Source organism: Heteronotia binoei, chromosome 5 (genome assembly GCF_032191835.1).
Source record: "Heteronotia binoei isolate CCM8104 ecotype False Entrance Well chromosome 5, APGP_CSIRO_Hbin_v1, whole genome shotgun sequence".
Lineage (NCBI taxonomy): Eukaryota > Metazoa > Chordata > Lepidosauria > Squamata > Gekkonidae > Heteronotia > Heteronotia binoei.
The window spans coordinates 5,764,132-5,787,243 of NC_083227.1; the positions used below are offsets into that span (position 1 = coordinate 5,764,132).

Consider the following 23,112-nt stretch of genomic DNA (forward strand, 5'->3'; position numbering starts at 1 on the left):
TGCAACCTTCCACGCTCCCCTCCCCTTCCCCCCCTCTGCTCTAGGGACCTCCCCCTCCCCCCCCCCCAAAAAAAAGCATTTTGCAGCTCACCGGTCCAGTTTGCGGTGGGGGTGCTGAGAGCAGAAGAGGTCGGGAAGGAACAGGGGGGGGCACTCGCCAGCTCTGCAGATCCCCCCCCCCGCCCCGTTTGCAGAAAGTGGACTTGGATTCTGGGTGCAGAAATGCAGGGGGGGGGGCGTGAAAGGGAAAGGCAATCTCAAGGGGGGGGGGGTCGCCAGGGGCAGCCTGCAAAAAAAAGCAAGAGCCTCCCGTGCACAGCGAGGGCAGCCAGCTACGGGGTGGGGGGCAACAAGGACATCCCCGCCCGGATCAGATCGGCCGCCCCTCCACGTGTGCAGAACAAGCTGAGCCCGGGGAAGCCCCCCCCCCCCTTGCCCCAATCCTCAGCTCCGCTCACCTCTCCTGCTGCTGCACAGGTGCAAAGGCCGGATCCTGCCCCAGCAGCCGGGGAAAGGTGGGGAAAGGGAGGCGCTGCAGGACCCCTCCCGCCGAACGCTGCCGGAGGCGGGGTGGACCGCCCTGGGGATTGCAAGGCCTGCTGGGAAATGTAGTCTCCTGCAATTCACACCGCCGCCCCTCCAAGCCCCAGGAGGAAGCATCACTGCCCCAGACAGAGAGTTCCATCAATATGCTGTGGCTAATAGCCACCGATGGACCTCTGCTCCATATTTTTATCCAATCCCCTCTTAAAGCTGGCTATGCTTGTAGCTGCCACCACCTCCTGTGGCAGGGAATTCCACCTGTTAATCACCCTTTGGGTGAAGGAAGTGCTTCCTTTTATCCGTTTATCCAACGGCTCAGCTATTTCATTGAATGCCCCCGAGTTCTTGTATTCTGAGAAAGGGAGAAAAGTACCTTTCTCTGTCTAGTGTGTGGCTGCGAGAGCTGGGCCATAAGGAAGGCTGAGCGCAGAAGAATAGATGCTTTTGAGGTGTGCTTCTGGAGAAGAATCTTGAGAGTCCCTCGGACTGCAAGGAGATCCAATCAGACTGTTCCCCGGAAGGTCGGATGCTGAAGCTGACGCTCAAATCCTTTGGCCACCCAATGAGAAGGGAGCACTCCCTGGAGAAGACCCTGATGCTGGGAAAGACAGAAGGCAAAAGAAGAAGGGGATGGCAAGGGATGAGATGGCTGGACAGTGTTACTGATGTAACAAACACGAATTTGAGCAGACTTTGGAGGATGGTGGAAGACAGGAGGGCCTGGCGTGACTCGGTCCATGGGGTCACAAAGAGTTGGACTTGAGTCGGACTACCTTCTCTATCCCATACATAATCTTGTAAACCTCTATCATGTCCCCTCTCAGTCATCATTCCTCCAAGCTAAAGAGCCCCAAGAGCTTTAATCTTTTTTCATAGCGAAAGTGTTCCAACCCTTTAGTCATTGTAGTTGCCCTTTTCTGCACTTTTTCTAATGCTACAATCTCTATTCTGAAATGCGGTGACCCGAATTCTACACAGTACTCCAAATGAGGCCGCACCATCGATTTATACCGGGGCATTACGATACTGCCTGATTTGTTTTCAATGCCCTTCCTAATAATCCCCAGCATAGTGTTGGCCTTGTTTGTTGCAGTCGCACACTGACTCGACATTTTCAGCGAGTTCTCTACCAGGACTCCAAGATCTCCCTCTTAAAAGCTCTCTCTCATTAAAAGCAGCAAAAAAAAAAAAGGACTCTTACCCTATTCTTTGCCAATCTGGCTCCAGGGTATTGTATCTTCTTTCCCCCTATGAAGGAGAGCCATGCTTTTCAAGCTGAGGGCCTATTTATGGGGAGGGGGATTTTTTGTTGGAAAAAACCCCAGCAGGAACTCATTTGCATATTAGGCCACACTCCCTGGTGGCAATCCTGCCAGAACTGCGTTTCTGTAGGTTCCTGCTTTTTGGAAAAAGCCCTCCTCCTTCACCTGCGGTAAGAGTGTTTGTGTGGCGTCTGCCCCCGTTGCATGTAGCAGGGAACATCCAGGAAACAATACAAGAGAAATTGGGATTATTAAAAATGAGCAGAACATGTGGTGGGGGGAAAGAGCTGGAACCAAGAATAAGCATCTACACGTCACAAGAGTTACACAAAAGGCTCTTGCTTATAGCAGTACAGGCCACAGTCCCTGTTCCCTTGACTGAAACAGCTTCCTGAAAACATTTAATTGCATGAATTGCAGAGAGCCATGATAAAGGCGGCCTTTCTGGCCTCCTCGTGCAGGCTGTTCATGCAGGCTCTTCCCCAAGGCTTTGCGTACAACAAAGGACACACTTGAAGAGGCAACTGTTGATTTGGCCCATCTGAAGGGGGCCACCTGCAGAAGGCCCTGCTCAGGGGCGCCCCAGCTGTCTTCAGTGTAGCAGAGTGGGATAGGCGGTCTTGCAGGCAAGAGGGATCCAGGCTGTGCTGGGCTTCTTATGGGATAGCCAATCGTTTCAATTAAGCCTGATGAGAACACCCTATAGAATTAGCCACTCGGGTTTAACTGAGCAAACTTTCTGGAAGACTGGGCCCTTCCAGTTCAGTGAAACATTCAAGGCCAGATTTCAGATCGTGTGTCAAAAGAAGAAAAAGTTAACTTCTTAAAGAGAATGATTTCATTAAACTGAAACATGCTCTTTTATTAGTTAAGGATTGGATGAAAAGATGAAAGTTAATCATACAAGTAACAGAAAAATGCGAATAATAAAAATCAGATCTACAAACATTCCTCAGACTTAGCTAAATACATAAGCATTACAGTTCTCTAAGATTTACGCAAGTTGTTGGGAGGGTTGTATTGTGTGTGTGTCTGCCCCAGGAAGTCATGGCAGCCTCTGGTGACTGACCCTTACTGGGAGTCTGGAAGATATTCAGAGAGGTGGCTGAATAAAGTCCACCCCCTGTCCTCCCGAGGGCTGATATTTCAAGGAGGTCTCCCGCCCAAGTACTAACTAGAATCGACTCCACTTAGCTTCCGAGATCTGACTAGGTCAGGTTTGTTTCAGGTCAGGGCAGGAAATCAGTTTTTAAGGAGGAAAGCACAATGCAAAGGCCAGCACACCTGATATGTTCATCCAATAGAGGGTCTTTTCTGACGGGAAACCAACTGTAGGATGCCTGATTAGACCTCCCTTATGTCGCTTTTGATAAGAGGTTGCAGAGGACAAGAAATAAAACTTTTGGACTTGAAGATGCAATTGTCTCCAGACCCCTCACCATCTTTGTCACCCTCCTCTGGACCCGTTCCAGCTTGTCTATACCCTTCTTAAAATGTGGTGCCCAAAACTGAACACAAGACTCCAGGTGAGGTCTTCCCAGAGCAGAGTAAAGCGATACCATCACATCACGTGACCTGGACACTATACTTCTGCTGATACAGCCCAAAATTGCATTTGCCTTTTTAGCCACCGCATCACACTGTTGACTCATGTTCAGCGTATGATCCACTAAGACCCCTAGATCCTTTTTGAACATACTACTGCTAAGACAAGTCTCCCCCAAACTATTACCATGCATTGGATTTTTCCTACCTAAGTGCAGAACTTCACATTTATCTCTGTTAAAATTCATTTTATTGATTTTAGCCCAGTTTTCCAGCCTGTCAAGGTCATCCTGTATTCTGTTTCTGTCTTCTTCTATGTTTGCAACCCCTCCAAATTTAGTATCATCTGCAAATTTAATAAGCATTCCCTCTATTCCTTCATCCAAATCATTGATAAATATGTTGAACAAAACAGGTCCCAGGACAGATCCTTGAGGCTTTGCCCACAATCCAGGCATTTACCGTATATGGTTTTGCCCCAGTGTGGATTCTCTGATGAACGCCAAGTTGTGATCTCTGACTGAAGCTTCTCCCACACTCAAGACATTTGTATGGTTCCTCCCCTGTCTGAATTCTTTGATGTGAAATAAGACTGATTATCTGATAAGACCTTGACTCCCCCAATAATAATAATAATATTAAAAATTACGCTTCCATAGTGGAACAAACCTGGGGGCTGACAGGGTTGCCAACCTTGGGGGGGGGGGCTGAAGTTCTTACAGAATTACAACCGACCTCCAGCAGACACACATGAGCCCCCCCCCCACGGGGGGGGCTATATCAGGAGGAAAGAGTGTTTGTATATCATACATAAAAGTTACAGGAATGTCTATGAATGTAGGGTTTGAAACAAAAAGGTGAGGCTTTTCGGTCAACAGCAAACCACTAGGCAAAGGGTAACAGGTCAGGGTGACATTCGATCATAAATCCCGTTTTGTTCTGTGAAGAACTGGGCTTGGGAGGGGTTGCCTGACCAGGCTGGAATGTGCGTGAAGGTCAGACATCTGCAAGGGGATTTTAAGAACTTTGTGCACAACAGAGAAACATTTCATCCAGGGTTGCGAAGTGCTTGGGGGCAGAAAAACGTGCTGTCCCTTTAACAGAAGTATTATGGCAGGGGTGGCCAATGGTAGCTCTCCAGATGTTTTTTGCCTACAACTCCCATCAGCCCCAGCCATTGGCCATGCTGGCTGCGGCTGATGGGAGTTATAGGCAAAAAAAACATCTGGAGAGCTACCATTGGCCCCCCCTGTATTATGGGATGTCATCCTGTCAGACACCCATTTCCACACACTGGGAAAGAGGCGGAGGGATATTCCCCCTTGAAACCTCTTAGAGCCCTAATGCAGATAGCTTTCCAATTGAAGCAAGATAGAAAGCGAGATGGAAAATGAAAAAAATTCTCACTCTGTTCCCTAAAGGCAGAATCTCCAAAGAGGGATTCAAGGGGGAGTGTGGAAGACAGAGGCTGGAGATAACCCTGGTCCCAAGGGTCATTTCTCGCTCATGAAGTTGGGCGGGGGGGGGGGGTTCAGACTTAGAGGAGGGAAGTCTTACTTCTCCTTCCTGATTCTCTGGGAGAAGCTGTGGGTGGGTGGGGAACACAACCAGGATTTGCACAATGTTCACCATCAAAACCACAGATACTGGACAATTTACATAATACCAGATGTTGCTGTTTCGGGGGAGGGGTCTGACCCCTAAGAACTCACTGAATTGTTGGGTTAGTGTGTAGAACCTTCTCCTTTCAACCCAAATTAACCCTACTGCCGGAACATTTTGGCCTTCAAAGTGGCGAATCCACAAAAATCTCACAGCAGGCTGGACTGGGGAGGGATTGGGGCTCAGAAAGGCCTCTCCAGAACTGCTTGTCAGATAAAATTTTTGTGAATTAAGGATGCCGGCTGCTGTATTTGGTTTCTGCCAACAGAAGAGACGTGGTAGATATCAGTTACCCTCAGGATTTGGGAAAGGAATTATTTCTGCCAGTTTTGTAGATGTCAGTAAAAAAACTTAGACTGGCAGATAACCTGAAGGAGTGAGTTTCACGGAGGAAAATGGCCACTGAAAAGGCCCTTCTTTGTGTTCTCTTCTTTCTGAACCTCCAGCATTTGGGTGTCCAAAGAACGGCCTCGTTAGAATCGGCCATAGGAAAGTTTTACCCTCATACTGATTCTCTGAGGGAACGTGGAAGTCGGATCTGTGCCTCAGGCTCTTGCCACGGCGGAGCATTTCTGAAGTCCCTCCTGTTAACTTTTGTTGTCTCCTGGTTAAGCCTCTTGCCTGTGAGAGGGGATCTTCTGAATTTCTCTCTGGGAAAGAACCCTCCGGAGAAAAGAGAACACTGGGCACCAAGTTCACAATTTTATGAAAATTTATTAATACAGGATCTTTAACAAAGATTTCCTCTCTTTAGTCACATCCAGACTTCTCAAACCCATCCTTTGCTCTATATTTTTATCAAATCCCCTCTTGAAGCTGGCTATGCTTGTAGCCGCCGCCACCTCCTGTAGCAGTGAATTCCACATGTTAATCACCCTTTGGGTGAAGAAGGACTTCCTTTTATCCTGCGGAGAAACGCCATCTTAGTTGGGAGGGAACATGAAACTGCTAGACAGGCTTTGGGGCCTAGCCCTCCTTTCACTTCCCCCCCTCCCTTCCAGAGCCAAACCAGCAACTCTAGGGGGAAAGCCTCCTAGAGAGGCAGGAAGTTCTTTTGTTTTTTTTCTTATTTGAAAAGGGCAGTCCACAGCTGGCGCTGGAGGAGATAGGTTGGTAGCCTGGGCTCCTGCCTTTGGGGGTGGCCCCAAGGCAGTCATTCACAAGGTAGGGCCAGTTTACACCAGGGATGAGCAGATGTGTTTAAATCCACCTTTATTTGTCCTCTGGTTGCTATTCGGGTGCTGTGCTAAACTTTTACATGTAACTGTTTTTGTTTTTCTTTCTTTCTCTTCTTATTAAATATTTTTCCTGTTTTGAATGCTGGCAGTCAGACTCTGTACCACATAGATCCCGACCGCTTTAGACCACGCTGCTTTATGAAGGGGGCCCCGGGGAAGGGGGAAGGCATGCAGTTGGATAAGGTGCCAATCCTCCAGGGGTTCCCCGAAGAAGTGCTGTGGTCTCTGTGATGCCCAAGTACAGGGTGGCAAAGGATCTTGAGGCCTGGCCTCATAGCTGGAGAGGGGGATTGGGAGTCCTGTTCCTCTCAATCTGAACCCCTAGACTGAGCAGGTGGTGGCAGCGAGCCCAGGTGGCCGGAGGAGAAATAGCTCCCTCCAGGAGTTGGCGACTCAATAGGGAGTTGACGGGACCGGGTCTGAAGGCAGAATCGGGCCGGTTCCGCCACATATCCGTTTTAACCTGACTGTGTGCGTCCTCTGATGCTTTTGAAGAGTGCTGCTGCGACTGAATCTCTTTCCACATTCTGAGCATTCAAAAGGTTTCTCTCTTGTGTGGCTTCTCTGATGCTTTTGAAGATGGCCACTCTGACTGAATCTCTTTCCACACTCTGTGCATTCAAAAGGTTTCTCCCCTGTGTGGGTCCTCTGATGCAGTTGAAGGTTGGCACTCTGAATGAATCTCTTTCCACACTCTGTGCATTCAAAAGGTTTCTCCCCTGTGTGGGTCCTCTGATGCAGTTGAAGGTTGGCACTCTGACTGAATCTCTTCCCACACTCTGAGCATTCAAAAGGTTTCTCTCCTGTGTGGGTTCTCTGATGCCTTTGAAGAGTGCAACTGTTACTGAATCTCATTCCACATTCTGAGCATTCAAAAGGTTTCTCTCCTGTGTGGGTTCTCTGATGCTGTTGAAGGCTGCCACTCTGACTGAATCTCTTTCCACATACTGAGCATTCAAAAGGTTTATCTCCTGTGTGGGTTCTCTGATGCTGTTGAAGACTGCTCTTAGCACTGAATGTCTTTCCACACTCTGAGCATGCAAAAGGTTTCTCCCATGTATGGGTTCTCTGATGCTGTTGAAGAGTGCCACGGTTAGTAAATCTCTTTCCACACGCTGAGCATGCAAAAGGTTTCTCTCCTGTGTGGGTCCTCTGATGTTTTTGAAGAGTGCCACTGTGACTGAATCTCTTTCCACATTCTGAGCATACAAAAGGTGCTGTGTGGGTTCTCTGATGCTTTTGAAGAGTGCTACTGTAACTGAATGTCTTTCCACACTCTGTGCATTCAAAAGGTTTCTCTCCTGTGTGGGTTCTCTGATGCTGTTGAAGACTGCTCTTGGCACTGAATGTCTTTCCACACTCTGAGCATTCAAAAGGTTTCTCTCCTGTGTGGGTTCTCTGATGCTGTTGAAGGCTGCCACTTTGACTGAATCTCTTTCCACACTCTGAGCATTCAAAAGGTTTCTCTCCTGTGTGGGTTCTCTGATGATATTGAAGACTGCCACTTTGACTTAATCTCTTTCCACACTCTGAGCATTCAAAAGGTTTATCTCCTGTGTGGGTTCTCTGATGTTGGTGAAGACTGCTCTTGTCACTGAATGTCTTTCCACACGCTGAGCATGCAAAAGGTTTCTCCCCTGTGTGGGTTCTCTGATGTTGGTGAAGAGTGCTACTCTGACTGAATCTCTTTCCACACTCTGAGCATTCAAAAGGTTTCTCCCTTGTGTGGGTTCGCTGATGGTAGCGCAGATTACCACTCCGACTGAATCTCTTTCCACACTCTGAGCATTCAAAAGGTTTCTCCCCTGTGTGGGTTCTCTGATGCTGTTGAAGAGTGCCACTGTGACTGAATCTCTTTCCACACTCTGAGCATTCAAAAGGTTTCTCTCCTGTGTGAGTCCCGTGATGCTGTTGAAGACTACTCTTGTCACTGAATGTCTTTCCACATGCTGAGCATGCAAAAGTTTTCTCCCCTGTGTGGGTTCTCTGATGTTGGTGAAGAGTGCTACTCTGACTGAATCTCTTTCCACGTTCTGTGCATTCAAAAGGTTTCTCTCCTGTGTGGGTTCTTTGGGTCACTAGAAGCTGTGATCTACATCTGATGTCCTTTCCATACTTAATGGACTGACTCATCTCCATTCTATTGTGCTTGGGAAAATGTTCACTACGCTTTCTTCCATTTCTCTTCTCAACAAAATGGCTGTCCTTCTTTCTCTTGGGTCTGCCTTGATTCCTTACATTTCCTTTCGAATCTTTATTAATAACTTCATCTGGCAATCGCAGCTGTAGTTCCTTGCCCTCCTCATTCGTCTGATCATCCTTTGCTGGAAAAAAAATGGAATCGTTAGTACCTGGGAGGGCAGGTAAGGGCCATCTGTGTGACAGACCCTTGGCCTCGTCACGCTTGACTAACCTTAGCCAACCCCCCACCTTTCTTCAGAACATTCTGAATTTAAGGATACAGTTCAGTTTGCTTTATTACGTCCATGACCAAATACACAGCACAATGCAGGCCAACAACCACCACATAAAAATTGTAAAAATCAAGATGGAACTAAATAGGTAAAACGTAAGATATTTAAAAAATAAATGTGAAAATAAAATATAGGGCAGTAGTATGAATAATGAGATATGACAAATAATACAGTAGTGGTCAAACATCCTCTAGCTTAATAAATATAGTACATATAATAAAAAAATTAAAAAATATACAGCTCCAGAAAAAAATATTAACTAGAATACACTGGTTAAAATTACAATCTGTTACCTCGACATTAGCTTGTAAGAACCATAAAATGCAATTTGATTGCATGGGAACAAAATCTGGCAACTTTATGCGTGGTCTCTGTATTTATAACAGTTTCAGTAGCATTTGTGATGGTATACACTCAGGCATTTAAGAAAAGATAAAATACAAGCTCGGAAATTTTCAAAAAAATAGTCAGTTCAGGACCCCTTCTTTACATAATCCTCACGAATTCTCCTAGCTGCCGCCATAAATTTGGCACAATTAATTGTGAATTGGGGGTTAAAATCTGATAACAGTGTATTTCTGATTTTGAAATCAGAAAACCCGAGACATCCCTCCAACAAAGAATAAATGTACCTGGCTTGTATGCCAGGGTATAGGCCACACCCAAACAAAATATGGTCAATCGTTTCAACTTTATCTGCACCACAAGGACAAACCCGCTCAGCCATAGGCACCTTTCTAAAGCGGCCTGACAGCATTGGGCACTTTAAGAAGCCAAAAATGCTGAGTCAAAGTTATGTAACTCCAACTATACAGGTTAATGAAATGCATGTGAGTAACATGTGCAGCTAGTTATGTGATTAAGGCATATGATTGGCTAGCTGCACTATAACAACAGAGGCCAAACTCTCTGTCTCCTGTGGGTTAACGAGAGAGGAGAAAGGTGTGGAGGAGTGGAGAGATATTTGGATCAAGACTGTTACTCTGTTGGACTGGATAACGATATTGATGTATGGACTGGTATGTGTGAACTATTCTTCTGGATTGTGATTCTGTACTGTTGACTTGGCTGGACTGATTATCTGTATATTGACCATTGGACTGACTCTGACGACTTCTTTTGCCTAAACCCAAATATATCTGTTCAAACAGCTTTGTTGAAGTTTGTCTTCTTAGAACTGCAGCTGGGGCTGAACTTATCAGGTTACTCAAACCCGAAGAACTTCCCACGCACTGACATCGGTTATGGGCCCAGCGTGGTCTACGGGGGAGTAAGCTCTGTCTGTTGCAGCGTTTCCAGCGTTCTACTCGTGAGTAAGACAAACTGTTTTTGGGTGTGGCACTTTGTATTTGCGTCGGTCAGAACCATGGAGTCCAGCGTGCACGTCTCTGGCTTCCTGTTAACGAGGCTCAACGGAGAGAACTACAGTACGTGGCCAGAGAAGGTCACCATGCTATTGAAGTTTCAAGGTTTGTGGGAGTATGTGGTGGACCCGCCAGACTTAACTGTGTTACATGCTGTTAATGACGCAGATGTAATAGCCAAGCATCGGAGTAATGATGATAAGGCATTCTTGTTACTTGGTTTAACCTTGGAAGATTCACAGCTTATCCATGTGAAGGAGTCCAACAGTGCCAAGTCGTGTTGGGACGCTCTAAAGGCTCTATATGTGAGGGAGAGTGTTGGGTCCCACATTTTCCTAATGAAGAAGCTCCTAAGTGCACGTCTTGAGGCAGGTGGAGATATGATGACTCACCTGGAGTACATGAAGCGCACTTTACACCAGCTGCAGGAAAAGGAGGTAACTTTTTCTTCCCTGCAGCAAGCTTATATAATCCTCTGTTCACTGGATGAGAGCTATGACCAGTTTGTGGCTAACCTTGATGTGGTGCCAAGAGCTGAGCTCACTGTGTCCAGTATTTCCCACCGACTGCTGAATGAGGCAATGAGAAGGAAGGACACCGCCCTTTTCCGGGAGTCTCCAGCCCATTCAACAAATGTTCCTGCCCGGGAGGTCCTTAAAGGGGCAGAAGGCAAAGCAGCTGCAGCTAAGGCATACGCTGTACGTAAGTGTTATGTGTGTGGAAGCACCAAACACCTCAAACGACAGTGCAGCCTTGCCAAAAGGAAACATTCTCCGGCTAGTACTACAGGAGGTGGGTGCAATGTCATAATTAATTATTCCTCCTGCAGCAGCCAGCAATTCCTGATTGACAGTGGTGCGACTGTGCACATTGCCAAGGAAAAAAGGCTTTTTGAGACATACACCCCCACACAAGGTCAATGTGTGAAGCTGGCTGATGGGATATGTGCCAACGTTGCGGGGAGTGGTCTTGTTAACATTCCAAGCCTCGGGAGAAAGTTACACATGCTCAATGTTCCTAGCCTGAACTATAATTTGCTCTTAGTTTCAGCCTTGACTGAACAGCATTTTAAAGTTCGTTTTACAGCTGCAGACTGCAATATATGTGCAGATGGCATATCTGCAACGGCCAAGAGGAAAGGTGATTTATATTTCCTTAAGAAGGAGAGTACAGTGCAGCATGTGAGTATGAACAAGCCACCACATGATGAATGCATTCACCTGTGGCATCGCAGATTGGGGCATATTAATTTCCATGCGGTGAAGAAGACTCTTCAAGCTGCTGGAATTACCCCCAAACCATGCAGATGTTTCATTGAGTGTGAAGTATGCAAAGCAACCAAGTCCAAGGCTGCTCCTACTATATCTCCAAGCAAGTTCCAGACTAATGAGATTCTTGATTTAGTGTTTCTCGACCTGATCGGCCCTTTCCCGACGAGGAGTCTGGGCGGAGCGAAGTTCTGTCTATGCATCGAAGACCATTTTTCCCCAGTATGGTTTCTGCTTCCTTCTTAGGTCCAAGGCGGAAACATACCAGGCATTCCACAACTGGCTTCGTTTTGTGCATCGGAAGACAGGCAAGCTTCCTAGATCTATTATTAGTGATAATGGGACTGAGTTCTGTAATGAAAGAATGATTGCTTTATGCAGGAGATATGGCATTGAACGTAAATGCACTGCTCCTTATAGGCCTCAACATAACGCTTTCTGCGAACGCAGAAATCAGACTCTATACAATATGGCTATGAGTATGTTGAAAGACAGTGATTTACCAATAAGTTACTGGGGAGAGAGCGTCATGTGTGCTTCTCACATTTTAAATTTGTCCTGGTCATCTGCTACAGGAAAAATTCCTGCAGAAGCCTGCTATGGCAAGAAGCCTTCCATAGAGCATATAAAGATCTTTGGGATCCCTGCCTACGTCCATATCCCAAAGGAGCTTCGGAGGAAGGGGAGGGACAAAGCTGTCAAGTTATTGTTTGTAGGTTATTCTAACAACCATCGAGCTTACAGGTTCTGCCACGCTGGAGAAAAGAAGATTACAACAAGCAGTTCGGCCAAATTTCTTGAACAGTCCGTTGGCTGGCAGCGAACGTCCTCTACTGTGATCCTGCCGACAGCAGCGAAACCAGAAACACAGCCCGTTCCAAAGGAGGGGAGGAGGAGCCCGTCGCTTAGCAACGGAGGAATCAAGGAAGAGCCGTTAACCCCTGCATCTCCAGGAGTTGGTGTTTCCCAGCAGCAGAAAGCAGCTCAACAGACGGTGTCTGAAGAGGCAGCAGAGCCGGTGCTGAGGAGGTCTACTCGAGAGACGAGGCCACCGGATCACTACAGTCCAGGGCAGGCATGTGCCGTGCTTGCAGAGCCTTCTAGTTTTGAAGGTATACGGCATTTGTCACAGCAGGAACAATCTGAATGGCATGCTGCAATGAATGCTGAACTTGAGTCCCTGCGTAACCTGAGCATCTATGAAGAAACTACTCTACCACCTGGTCAGAGACTCATAGGTTGCAGATGGGTATATAAACTCAAACCTGGCTCAGATGGTACTGTTCAGTACATGGCCAGACTTGTAGCCCAGGGATTCTTGCAAGGGGGGCAAGATTACGATGAGACTTTTGTTCCAACTCTTAAAAGCCACTTCTCTTTACTGCGCTTTAACTATTGCAGCTAAACAGAATTGTTTAATTAGGCATCTTGATGTAAAAACAGCCTATTTGCATGCCCCACTACGACACTGTGTGTACATGACAAAACCATCAGGTGCCTCTGGTGAGAATAATAATACATGTTGGCTGTTAAAGAAGTCTTTGTACGGTTTAAAACAGTCAGGGTATGAATGGAACCAGCACCTGATAGATAACCTAAAGTTGTTTGGTTATAAACAAGGAGTTGCAGACCCCTGTGTGTTTACTAAGGGGAAGGGCGAGCAACAATGTACCATCCTAGTGTTTGTGGATGATTTGGCGGTGATATGTAAATCAGCGAAAATAATGAATGCTACTATTGATACTCTAAGGTCCAAATTTACAGTAAGAGATCTAGGAGATATTAAGCAATATGTTGGCCTAGAGATTGAAAAAGTAAATGGTGGTTACAGAGTATCACAGAGAGCTAAAATTTCCCAATTGCTGAAACAGTTTAAAATGGATCAGTGCAAAGGGGTAAAAAGTCCTATGTTTTCTGATAATGAGAAAGACAGTAAACAGAGTCCACTCTTCGATCAGGAGATATATCAATCCCTGATTGGAAGCTTACTATACCTTGCTACTTGGTCTAGACCAGACATTGCAATGGCTACCAATTTACTAGCAAGAGCTGTAAAAGAACCGAGGCAAAAACATTGGCTAGCTGCTAAGCACATTTTAAGATATCTAAAGCAGACCATAGATTTCAGTTTATTTATAACTCCTACTGGAGAGCTTAACATGTATGCCTATGCAGATGCTAGTTTTGCCAATGATCCTAATACTAGACAGTCTACTACAGGGATGGCAATTTTCCTGGGTGGAGCCCTGGTTGGATGGCGGTCTCTTAAGCAAAGACATGTGGCTCTGTCAACATGTGAGGCAGAATATGCAGCTCTGAGCACTGTTTGTACAGAACTTATCTGGTTCAAACAATTGTTAATGGATTTTGGGATAAGTCATGTGAACCCCATAACTGTGAGGGAAGACAACCAAGCAGCCATACAGTTAGCAACAAGTCTTGATGTCAAGGGGAGATCCAAACATACCGACGTTCGTTTCCACAATGTTAAACAGTGTCTGGAAGAAAAGCTGATTGTGCTTGAGTACTGTGCAACTAATGAGAATGTTGCAGATCTGTTCACAAAAGTGCAAACTCATGTAAAGCATAAAGAAAGTTGTCTTGCTTTAGGACTTAAGTAATGGAAAGCAGTAATGTCAAACTGTGTACACTATTTAACTATGTATGTTAAAGGTAAATGTCTATGTATAGTCTATGTAGTTACATAGGGGGAGGATGACAGCATTGGGCACTTTAAGGAGCCAAAAATGCTGAGTCAAAGTTATGTAACTCCAACTATACAGATTAATGAAATGCATGTGAGTAACATGTGCAGCTAGTTATGTGATTAAGGCATATGATTGGCTAGCTGCACTATCACAACAGAGGCCAAACTCTCTGCCTCCTGTGGGTTAATGAGAGAGGAGAAAGGTGTGGAGGAGTGGAGAGATATTTGGATCAAGACTGTTACTCTGTTGGACTGGATAACGATATTGATGTATGGACTGGTATGTGTGAACTATTCTTCTGGATTGTGATTCTGTACTGTTGACTTGGCTGGACTGATTATCTGTATATTGACCATTGGACTGACTCTGACGACTTCTTTTGCCTAAACCCAAATATATCTGTTCAAACAGCTTTGTTGAAGTTTGTCTTCTTAGAACTGCAGCTGGGGCTGAACTTATCAGGTTACTCAAACCCGAAGAACTTCCCACGCACTGACACAGCCCTCAACGACTGCTGAAGGAAAGATATTGCAACGGGCCATAGAAAAGGCCCTTCTGTGGGATGGTATTGTTAGAGTTGAGAGATAGGGGGCTGGAGCTAACACATATCTCCTTTGAGGGGGAGCTAGATAATCCGGGACCTTGGCAATATCATTCTGTCTCTCAATGTCTTGTAGTCTCTGTTTGACTATGGCCCTGGCTTGATCCAACGCCATTATCTGGAGAGATTTAGGTGAAAAGCCAAGCGTAGACAATTTCTGATGGATGGCTCTAACCCGAGAGGAACAATAACTATCCTTTAAAATCAACGATGTGACATTCGTGGGGCAATGGCTGAGATTAAGCCGAGTGGTGATTGAAAGTAGGCTCAAGCTAGCCTCTATCCTTAGCAAGCCAGTTTCCAAGCGTAGTACTGCATTGGAAACACCGGTTGGAAAGTGGAAAATGGCTCTCAAGAATTTGGACTGAATTTTCTCAAGGGGATCAAAACTTGATAAGGATGGACCCAACATAGTTCCATAGGTGGAGTTGGGGTATTGTTTTGGCCAAGTAGAGTTTTAATGCAACTGGTATAAAATGCCCCCCTTTCGTGAGAAAAAACCTAATGGTGGCCTGGGTCGATTTGCGACCAGAATTGGCAGAATATTCGTGGTGAGCATTCTTTGACCCTGAGGACTGAATCATGACCCCCAAATATTTGTAAATCGTTACCTGTTGTACACTGTGGCCATTTATATTCCATCTCCTTAGCCTGGGTTTTGGGCCAAAAGCCATTACTTTTGTTTTCTGATAATTAATCTCCAAAAGGTTATGATCAAAATAAAGACCAAATTGAGCTAATGCCCTTCTAAGGCCTACTGGTGTTCTAGACAGCAAGACTGTGTCATCTGCAAAGAGTAAGGCTACCAGTTGCCTATCTGCCAGGGAGGGGGGATGAGTATCGACTAGATGGAGGCTGCTGATCATATCATTAATAAAGATGGCAAAAAGGGGAGGGGCCAGCACGCAACCTTGCTTGACTTCTTTTAAAGTTAGAATAGGATCAAATTCCAGGCCCCAGAAGGCCTCCCTCCCACCTTCTCCAGTGCGGTTTATAATTCTACCAAACTAAGAGTTGCTTAAAAATGAAGCAGAAAAGTCCCATGGGCATTCCTTGCTTGTTGTCTTGAAATAACCATGAAGGATACAGACTTTCTACCAGCTCACTTGGGAAGGGAATGCTCTCTTGAGATCCTCCTGAGGGACAAAAAAATCTATTGTCCATCCCTGGACCAAAGGAGGCTAGGTTGCATTCGACGCGAGCTAGGGCCTTCTCGGTGGCAGCACCAGAATTGTGGAATGCTCTCCCGGAGGCCTGTGGGATCTCCCTGTGGGATCTCTCCACTTTCCGCAGGGCCTGTAAGACCAAATTGTTCCGACAGGCCTTTGAGATCTAACCGGGAGAGAACTGCCACCAGACATCATATTGAGTACTCGGTGATCACCGTCAAAAAAGAAGAACTCGCTTATATTCTAGAGATACACCACCATGAAATGGATTTTAAAATTTTAAATTGTAATTATGCTTTATTGGTTTTTATTGGTTTTAGCTTTTGAATGGGGGGGCGGGGTGGGGGGGCTCCCTCTGGGTATCCTACCCCGCCAGGGAAAGTGTATGCGCAATACATAGCCTCTCCTCTCCCGGTGTAGTGAATGCCGCGTGGTCACTGTCTGGCTATGCCTGGCAGATGGTCACTGCAATGGCCTCTCCTGCATTACTGCATCCGTAGCAACACCTTCGCGCTGGTCCCCCCCATTTTTCACAGAGTTTGCTACGTCATGGTGCGACCGAATTGTCCGGCGGTATAACCGGATGGGCAGGCTGGGCCCACCAACCTCGCCAGCCTAAGAGAAGGAAAACTCTAACATCAAACCCGGGCAGATAGAGCTCGTTAATGTAACACCTACCACCTGGAGGACTCGCTGCCGGCGTCCCGGCTTACTGGGCCATGGCAGATGACCCCCAGGTGAAAGGGTGGAGCCAGTACCGTGCACACTGCGCTTCACCTAAAAAATTCCTCTGCGCAGGCCTGAAGGGCATATCCACATACACAACCCACAACGCATCAAGTCCTGCAGCGATGGGCAAGGGGCGAAACGGCAGGTGGAAGGTGCCACTGGAAGCCGCAGTCCCGATCCTGCATGTAGGCGGTTCAGGGTATTGGTCGCCTGATGCTAACCCGGAGACGAAAGCATTTTCCGGCAGCACCCTGAACTACCAAGCAGCCTTATCTAGGGACAGCACTGCTTGCTCCACACGGAGAGGGGCCTAGAAAAGGTGGCCTAAACAAAGCTCGTCTCCTCCCCCCCAGTTGGCTAGCCGCGGTCAACAGGCATCCTTACTTGCGGTCAAAAAATAACAACAAAGAAAAGGCATGCACCTGCCTCACAAAGTGTGCAAAGACTAAAGCTTGCGTGTTGGAACATCAGAACCATGCTTGACACAGTAGACAGTGGTCGCCCTGAACGACGCTCTGCTCTAGTTGCCCACGAACTTCTCAGGTTGAATATCGACATAGCAGCTCTCAGTGAGGTCCGTTTCCCTGAGGAAGGTAGTCTTCAAGAACACGGTGCTGGCTATACCCTCTACTGGTCAGGTAAGTCAAAGGCTGAGAGCCGTCTTTCTGGCGTTGGCTTCATAGTCAGGAACTCCATTGCCTCCAAACTCAAAAACCTGCCAACAGGTCACTCAGATCGCATCATGTCCATGCGCCTCCCACTTCAAAACAAGCAGCGTGCAACACTCTTCAGTGTGTATGCCCCAACCCTTCAAGCAGATCCTGCAGAAAAGAACAAGTTCTATGCTGATCTACACAACCTCGTACGGAAGACCCCTACAGAGGACAAGGTGATCATCCTTGGCGACTTCAATGCCAGAGTAGGTAAAGACTCAGAAGCCTGGAAAGGAGTACTTGGCAAACACGGCATTGGCAACTGCAATGACAACGGGCGCCTCCTGCTAGAATTTTGCATGGAGCACCAGCTCACCATCACCAACACTATCTTCCAGCAGAAGAACAGTCTGAAGACAACCTGGATGCACCCACGGTCCAAGCACTGGCACCTTATCGACTACATTCTGGTGCGCCAGAGAGATCTTCTAGAGTTCTTACACACCCGAGTAATGCCCAGTGCAGAATGTCATACGGATCATCGTCTTGTACGCTGCAATCTCCGTCTTCACTTTAAACCCACACCCAGGAGAGGAGGTATCCCTCGGAGGAAGTTTCAGGTTGGCCGAAGTTAAAGCTGCCTTCCAGGCAAAACTCCAGTCAAGAATTGAGGACCCCAGTTGCCCCACAGACACTTCTCCAGTAGCACTCTGGGAACACCTAAAAACTACCGTCCTGCAGATCTCTGAAGAAGTCCTCGGGTTCTCCACAAGGAAGAACAAGGACTGGTTTGATGAGAACAATCAAGAGATCCAAGATTTACTGGCGAAAAAGAGATCTGCCTACCAAGCACATCTTGCTCAGCCCTCCTGACCTGGGAAAAAGGCAACCTTTCACGCTGCATGTAGCAACCTCCAGCGCAAGCTTCGAGACATTCAGAACGATTGGTGGACCAAGCTTGCAGAGAGAACAGAGCTGTGTGCAGACACTGGTGATTTAAGAGGGCTCTACGAAGTCCTGAAGGCAGTATATGGTCCATCATATTAGGCTCCGAGTCCCTTGCGTAGTGCAGACGGCCAAGTGCTCCTCACAGACAAGGCATCCATACTGAACCGGTGGTCGGAGTATTTTCAGGTTCTCTTCAGTGCCAACCGCGTAGTTCAAGATTCAGCAATCCACCTCACCCCACTTCATCCAGTGAAAACAGAGTTGGATGAGATCCCCACCCTAGAAGAGACTGTTAAAGCCATCAAGCAACTGAAAAGTGGCAAGGCAGCAGGAGTTGATGGAATTCCACCAGAGATCTGGAAGCATGGGGGCACAGTACTACATAGCTCACTTCACAAAGTACTTGTCACCTGCTGGGAACAAGGCAAATTACCACAGGACTTTCGCGATGCAATCATCATCACCCTATACAAGAACAAAGGGGAAAAGTCAGACTGCTCCAACTACCGGGGGATAACCCTGCTCTCCATCGCAAGCAAAATCCTTGCCAGAATACTCCTGAACAGACTGGTGCCCACCATTGCAGAAGAACTCCTCCCAGAGAGCCAGTGCGGCTTCAGAGCTAACAGGAGCACCACCGACATGGTATTTGTTCTCAGGCAGCTCCAAGAGAAATGTAGGGAACAGAACAAGGCTCTGTATGTGACTTTTGTCAACCTTACCAAAGCTTTCAATACCGTTAGCAGGAAAGGCCTGTGGCAAATCTTGGAACGTTTAGGATGTCCCCCAAGGTTCCTCAGCATGATCATCCAGCTACACGAAGACCAGCGAGGCCAAGTCAGACACTGCAACGACCTCTCGGAGCCCTTCCCAATAGGCACAGGTGTAAAGCAAGGCTGCGTTCTTGCGCCAACTCTCTTTACGATCTTCTTTAGCATGATGCTTCAAAGAGCCGCAGTAGATCTAGATGATGACGATGGTGTCTACATCCGCTATCGCACCGATGGCAGCCTGTTCAACCTGAGGCGACTAAAGGCTCACTCCAAGACAATGGAAAAACTCATCGGAGAGCTACTGTTTGCTGATGATGCTGCACTCGTCTCCCTCTCGGTATCAGCTCTGCAGCATATGACGTCCTGCTTTGCAGAGGCTGCCAAGCTATTCGGCCTAGAAGTTATTCTGAAGAAGACAGAAGTTCTCCACCAGCCTGCACCCCAGGAAGATTATCACCCTCCCTGCATCACTGTGGGTGAATCAGTTCTGAAGACAGTCCAGCAGTTCAGCTACCTGGGGTGCATCATCTCCTCAGATGCCAAGATCGACAAGGAGATTGACAACAGGCTGGCAAAGGCAAACCGTGCATTTGGTCGACTGCACAAAAGAGTGTGGAGCAACAAGCATCTGAAAAAAGGCACAAAGATCAATGTTTACAAAGCGGTTGTGATGACAACCCTCATCTACGGCTCCGAATCGTGGGTTTTATACCGTCATCACCTGCCACTCCTCGAGCGCTTTCATCAGCGCTGCCTTCGCACCATCCTCAACATCCACTGGAGTGACTTTGTGACCAACACTGAAGTCCTCAAGCGGGCGGAGGTTACCAGCATCGAGGCACTGCTGCTGAAGACGCAGCTGCGCTGGGCAGGGCATATTTCTAGGATGGAAAACCACCGCCTTCCCAAGATTGCCCTGTATGGCGAACTCTCCACCGGCCATCGAAATAGAGGGGCACCAAAGAAGAGGTACAAGGACTCCTTGAAGAAATCCCTTGGCACTTGTCGCATCAACCATCACCAGTGGTCTGACCTAGCCTCAGATCGCAAAGCATGGAGGCACACCGTCCACCAGGCTGTCTCTTCCTTTGAGAACGCACGCATAGCTGGTCTTGAGGACAAAAGGAGATTGAGGAAGAATCGCACTGCCACAGCACCAACCCCAAATCAGACTTTTCCCTGCAGCCACTATGGCCGGACCTGCCTGTCCCACATTGGTCTTGTCAGCCACCAGCGAGCCTGCAGCAGACGTGGACTATTGCACCCTTCTTAACTCTTCGTTCGCGAAGCCAAGCCGAGAGAGCTTTTGAATATGAATGTTGTCAGCCGCCCTGAGTCCGCTTGCAGTGAAGTGTGAGGACTTTTATCTGGGAGAACCAGGTTTGAATCCCCACTCCTCCACTTGCAGCTGCTGGAATGGCCTTGGGTCAGCCACAGCTCTCTTATCTGGAAGAACCGGGTTTGATTCCCCACTCCTCCACTTGCAGCTGCTGGAATGGCCTTGGGTCAGCCATAGCTCTCTTATCTGGGAGAACCAGGTTTGATTTCCCACTCCTCCACTTGCATCTGCTGGAATGGCCTTGGGTCAGCCATAGCTCTCTTATCTTGGAGAACCGGGTTTGATTCCCCACTCCTCCACTTGCAGCTGCTGGAGTGGCCTTGGGTCAGCCATAGCTCTCTTATCTGGGAGAACCGGGTTTGATTCCCCACTCTTCCACTTGCACCCGCTGGAATGGCCTTGGGTCAGCCATAGCTCTCTTATCTGGGAGAACCGGGTTTGATTCCCCCCTCCTCCACTTGCACCTGTTGGAATGGCCTTGGGTCAGCCAGAGCTCTCTTATCTGGGAGAACCGGGTTTGATTCCCCACTCCTCCACTTACACCTGCTGGAGTGGCCTTGGGTCAGCCATAGCTTTCTTATCTGGGAGAACCGGGTTTGATTCCCCACTCCTCCACTTGCAGCTGCTGGAATGGCCTTGGGTTAGCAAGAGCTCTCTTATCTGGGAGAACCGGGTTTGATTCCCCACTCCTCCACTTGCACCTGCTGGAATGGCCTTGGGTCAGCCATAGCTTTCTTACCTGGGAGAACCGGGTTTGATTCCCCACTCCTCCACTTGCACCTGCTGGAATGGCCTTGGGTCAGCCATAGCTCTGGCAGAGGTTGTCCTTGAAACAGCAGTTGGTGTGAGAGCCCTCTCAGCCCCACCCACCTCACAGGATGTCTGTTGTAGGGGAGGAAGGGAAAGGAGATTGTAGGCCGCTCTGAGACTCTGTCCTTGAAAGGACAGCTTCTGTGAGAGCTCTCTCAGCCCCACCCACCTCACAGGGTGTCTGTTGTGGGGGAGGAAAGGAAAGGAGATTCTAGGCCGCTCTGAGACTCTGTCCTTGAAAGGGCAGCTTCTGTGAGAGCTCTCTCAGCCCCACCCAGCTCAGTGGGTGTCTATTGTGGTGGAAGAAGGGAAAGGAGATTGCAGGCCACTCTGAGACTCTGTCCTTAAAAGGGCAGTTGCTTTGAGAGCTCTCTCAGCCCCACCCAGCTCAGTGGGTGTCTGTTGTGTGGGAGGATGGGAAAGCAGATTGTAGGCCGCTCTGAGACTCTGTCCTTGAAAGGGCAGCTTCTGTGAGAGCTCTCTCAGCTCCACCCAGTTCAGTGGGTGTCTGTTGTGTGGGAGGATGGGAAAGCAGATTGTAGGCCGCTCTGAGCCTCTGTCCTTGAAAGGGCAGCTGCTGGGAGAGCCCTCTCAGCCCCACCCACCTCACAGGGTGTCTCTGGTGGGGGAGGAAGGAAAAGGAGATTGTGAGCTGCTTTCAGACTCTTTGGCGTGGAGGGTGGGATATAAATCCAATATCATCTTCTTCCATTAAGACATGGCTATTCCTGTCCTTCTCACGTATGCAGTGCCGGGCTGCTGATCCCCCCACCCCCAGCTTACATTCCTTAAATTCTATGCTGTGTCTCTGATTCAGTGTCTAGAGATTCGTGTCGCATCTCTCTGAGCCTCTGTCCTTTAAAGGGCAGCTGCTGTGAGAGCCCTCTCAGCCCCACCCACCTCACAGGGTATCAGTTGTAGGGGAGGAAGGGAAAGGAGATTGTAAGCCACTCTGAGCCTCTGTCCATTAAAGGGCAGCTGCTGTGAGAGCTCTCTCAGCCCCACCCACCTCACAAGGTATCTGTTGTAGGGGAGGAAGGCAAAGGAGATTTTAGGCCGCTCTGAGCCTCTGTCCTTGAAAGGGCAGCTGTTGTGAGAGCCCTCTCAGCCCCACCCACCTCACAGGGTATCTGTTATGGGGGAGGAAGGGAAAGGAGATTGTAGGCCGCTCTGAGGATCTGTCCTTGAAAGGGCAGCTGCTGTGAAAGCCCCCTGAGCTCCACCCACCTCACAGGGTGTCTGTTGTGGGGGAGGAAGGCAAAGGAGATTGTAGGCCGCTCTGAGCTTCTGTCCTTGAAAGAGCAGCTGCTGTGAGAGCCCTCTCAGCCCCACCCACCTCACAGGGTATCTGTTGTAGGGGAGGAAGGCAAAGGAGATTGTAGGCCGCTCTGAGCCTCTGTCCTTGAAAGGGCAGCTGCTGTGAGAGCCCTCTCAGCCCCACCCACCTCACAGGGTGTCTGTTGTGGGAGAGGAAGGGAAAGGAGATTGTAAGCCGCTCTGAGCCTCTGTCCTTGAAAGGGCAGCTGCTGTGAGAGCCCTCTCAGCCCCACCCACCTCACAGGGTGTCTGTTGTGGGAGAGGAAGGGAAAGGAGATTGTAAGCCACTCTAAGCCTCTGTCCATTAAAGGGCAGCTGCTGTGAGAGCCCTCTCAGCCCCACTCACCTCACAGCGTGTCTGTTGTGGGAGAGGAAGGGAAAGGAGATTGTAAGCCGCTCTGAGCCTCTGTCCTTGAAAGGGCAGCTGCTGTGAGAGCCCTCTCAGCCCCACTCACCTCACAGGGTGTCTGTTGTAGGGGAGGAAGGTAAAGGAGATTGTAAGCCGCTCTGAGCCTCTGTCCTTGAAAGGGCAGTTGCTGTGAGAGCTCTCTCAGCCCCACTCACCTCACAGGGTATCTGTTGTAGGGGAGGAAGGCAAAGGAGATTGTAGGCCGCTCTGAGCCTCTGTCCTTGAAAGGGCAGCTGCTGTGAGAGCCCTCTCAGCCCCACCCACCTCACAGGGTATCTGTTATGGGGGAGGAAGGGAAAG

The 23,112-nt window shown here is 48.3% G+C and overlaps 1 protein-coding gene across 1 annotated transcript in view; it reads right to left on the reverse strand.

Annotated features, from left to right (window-relative positions):
• Positions 1-23,112, reverse strand: part of LOC132571595 (zinc finger protein OZF-like) — a 388,663-nt gene that overhangs the window by 4,073 nt on the left and 361,478 nt on the right. The window contains exons 4-8 of the mRNA XM_060238393.1: positions 14,547-14,556; positions 11,091-11,110; positions 7,515-8,270; positions 6,719-7,268; positions 3,813-3,917 (exon numbers count right to left, since the gene is read on the reverse strand). Of these exons, the coding sequence (XP_060094376.1) occupies positions 3,813-3,917; positions 6,719-7,268; positions 7,515-8,270; positions 11,091-11,110; positions 14,547-14,556 (1,441 nt within the window). The remainder of the gene's footprint in view (positions 1-3,812; positions 3,918-6,718; positions 7,269-7,514; positions 8,271-11,090; positions 11,111-14,546; positions 14,557-23,112) is intronic.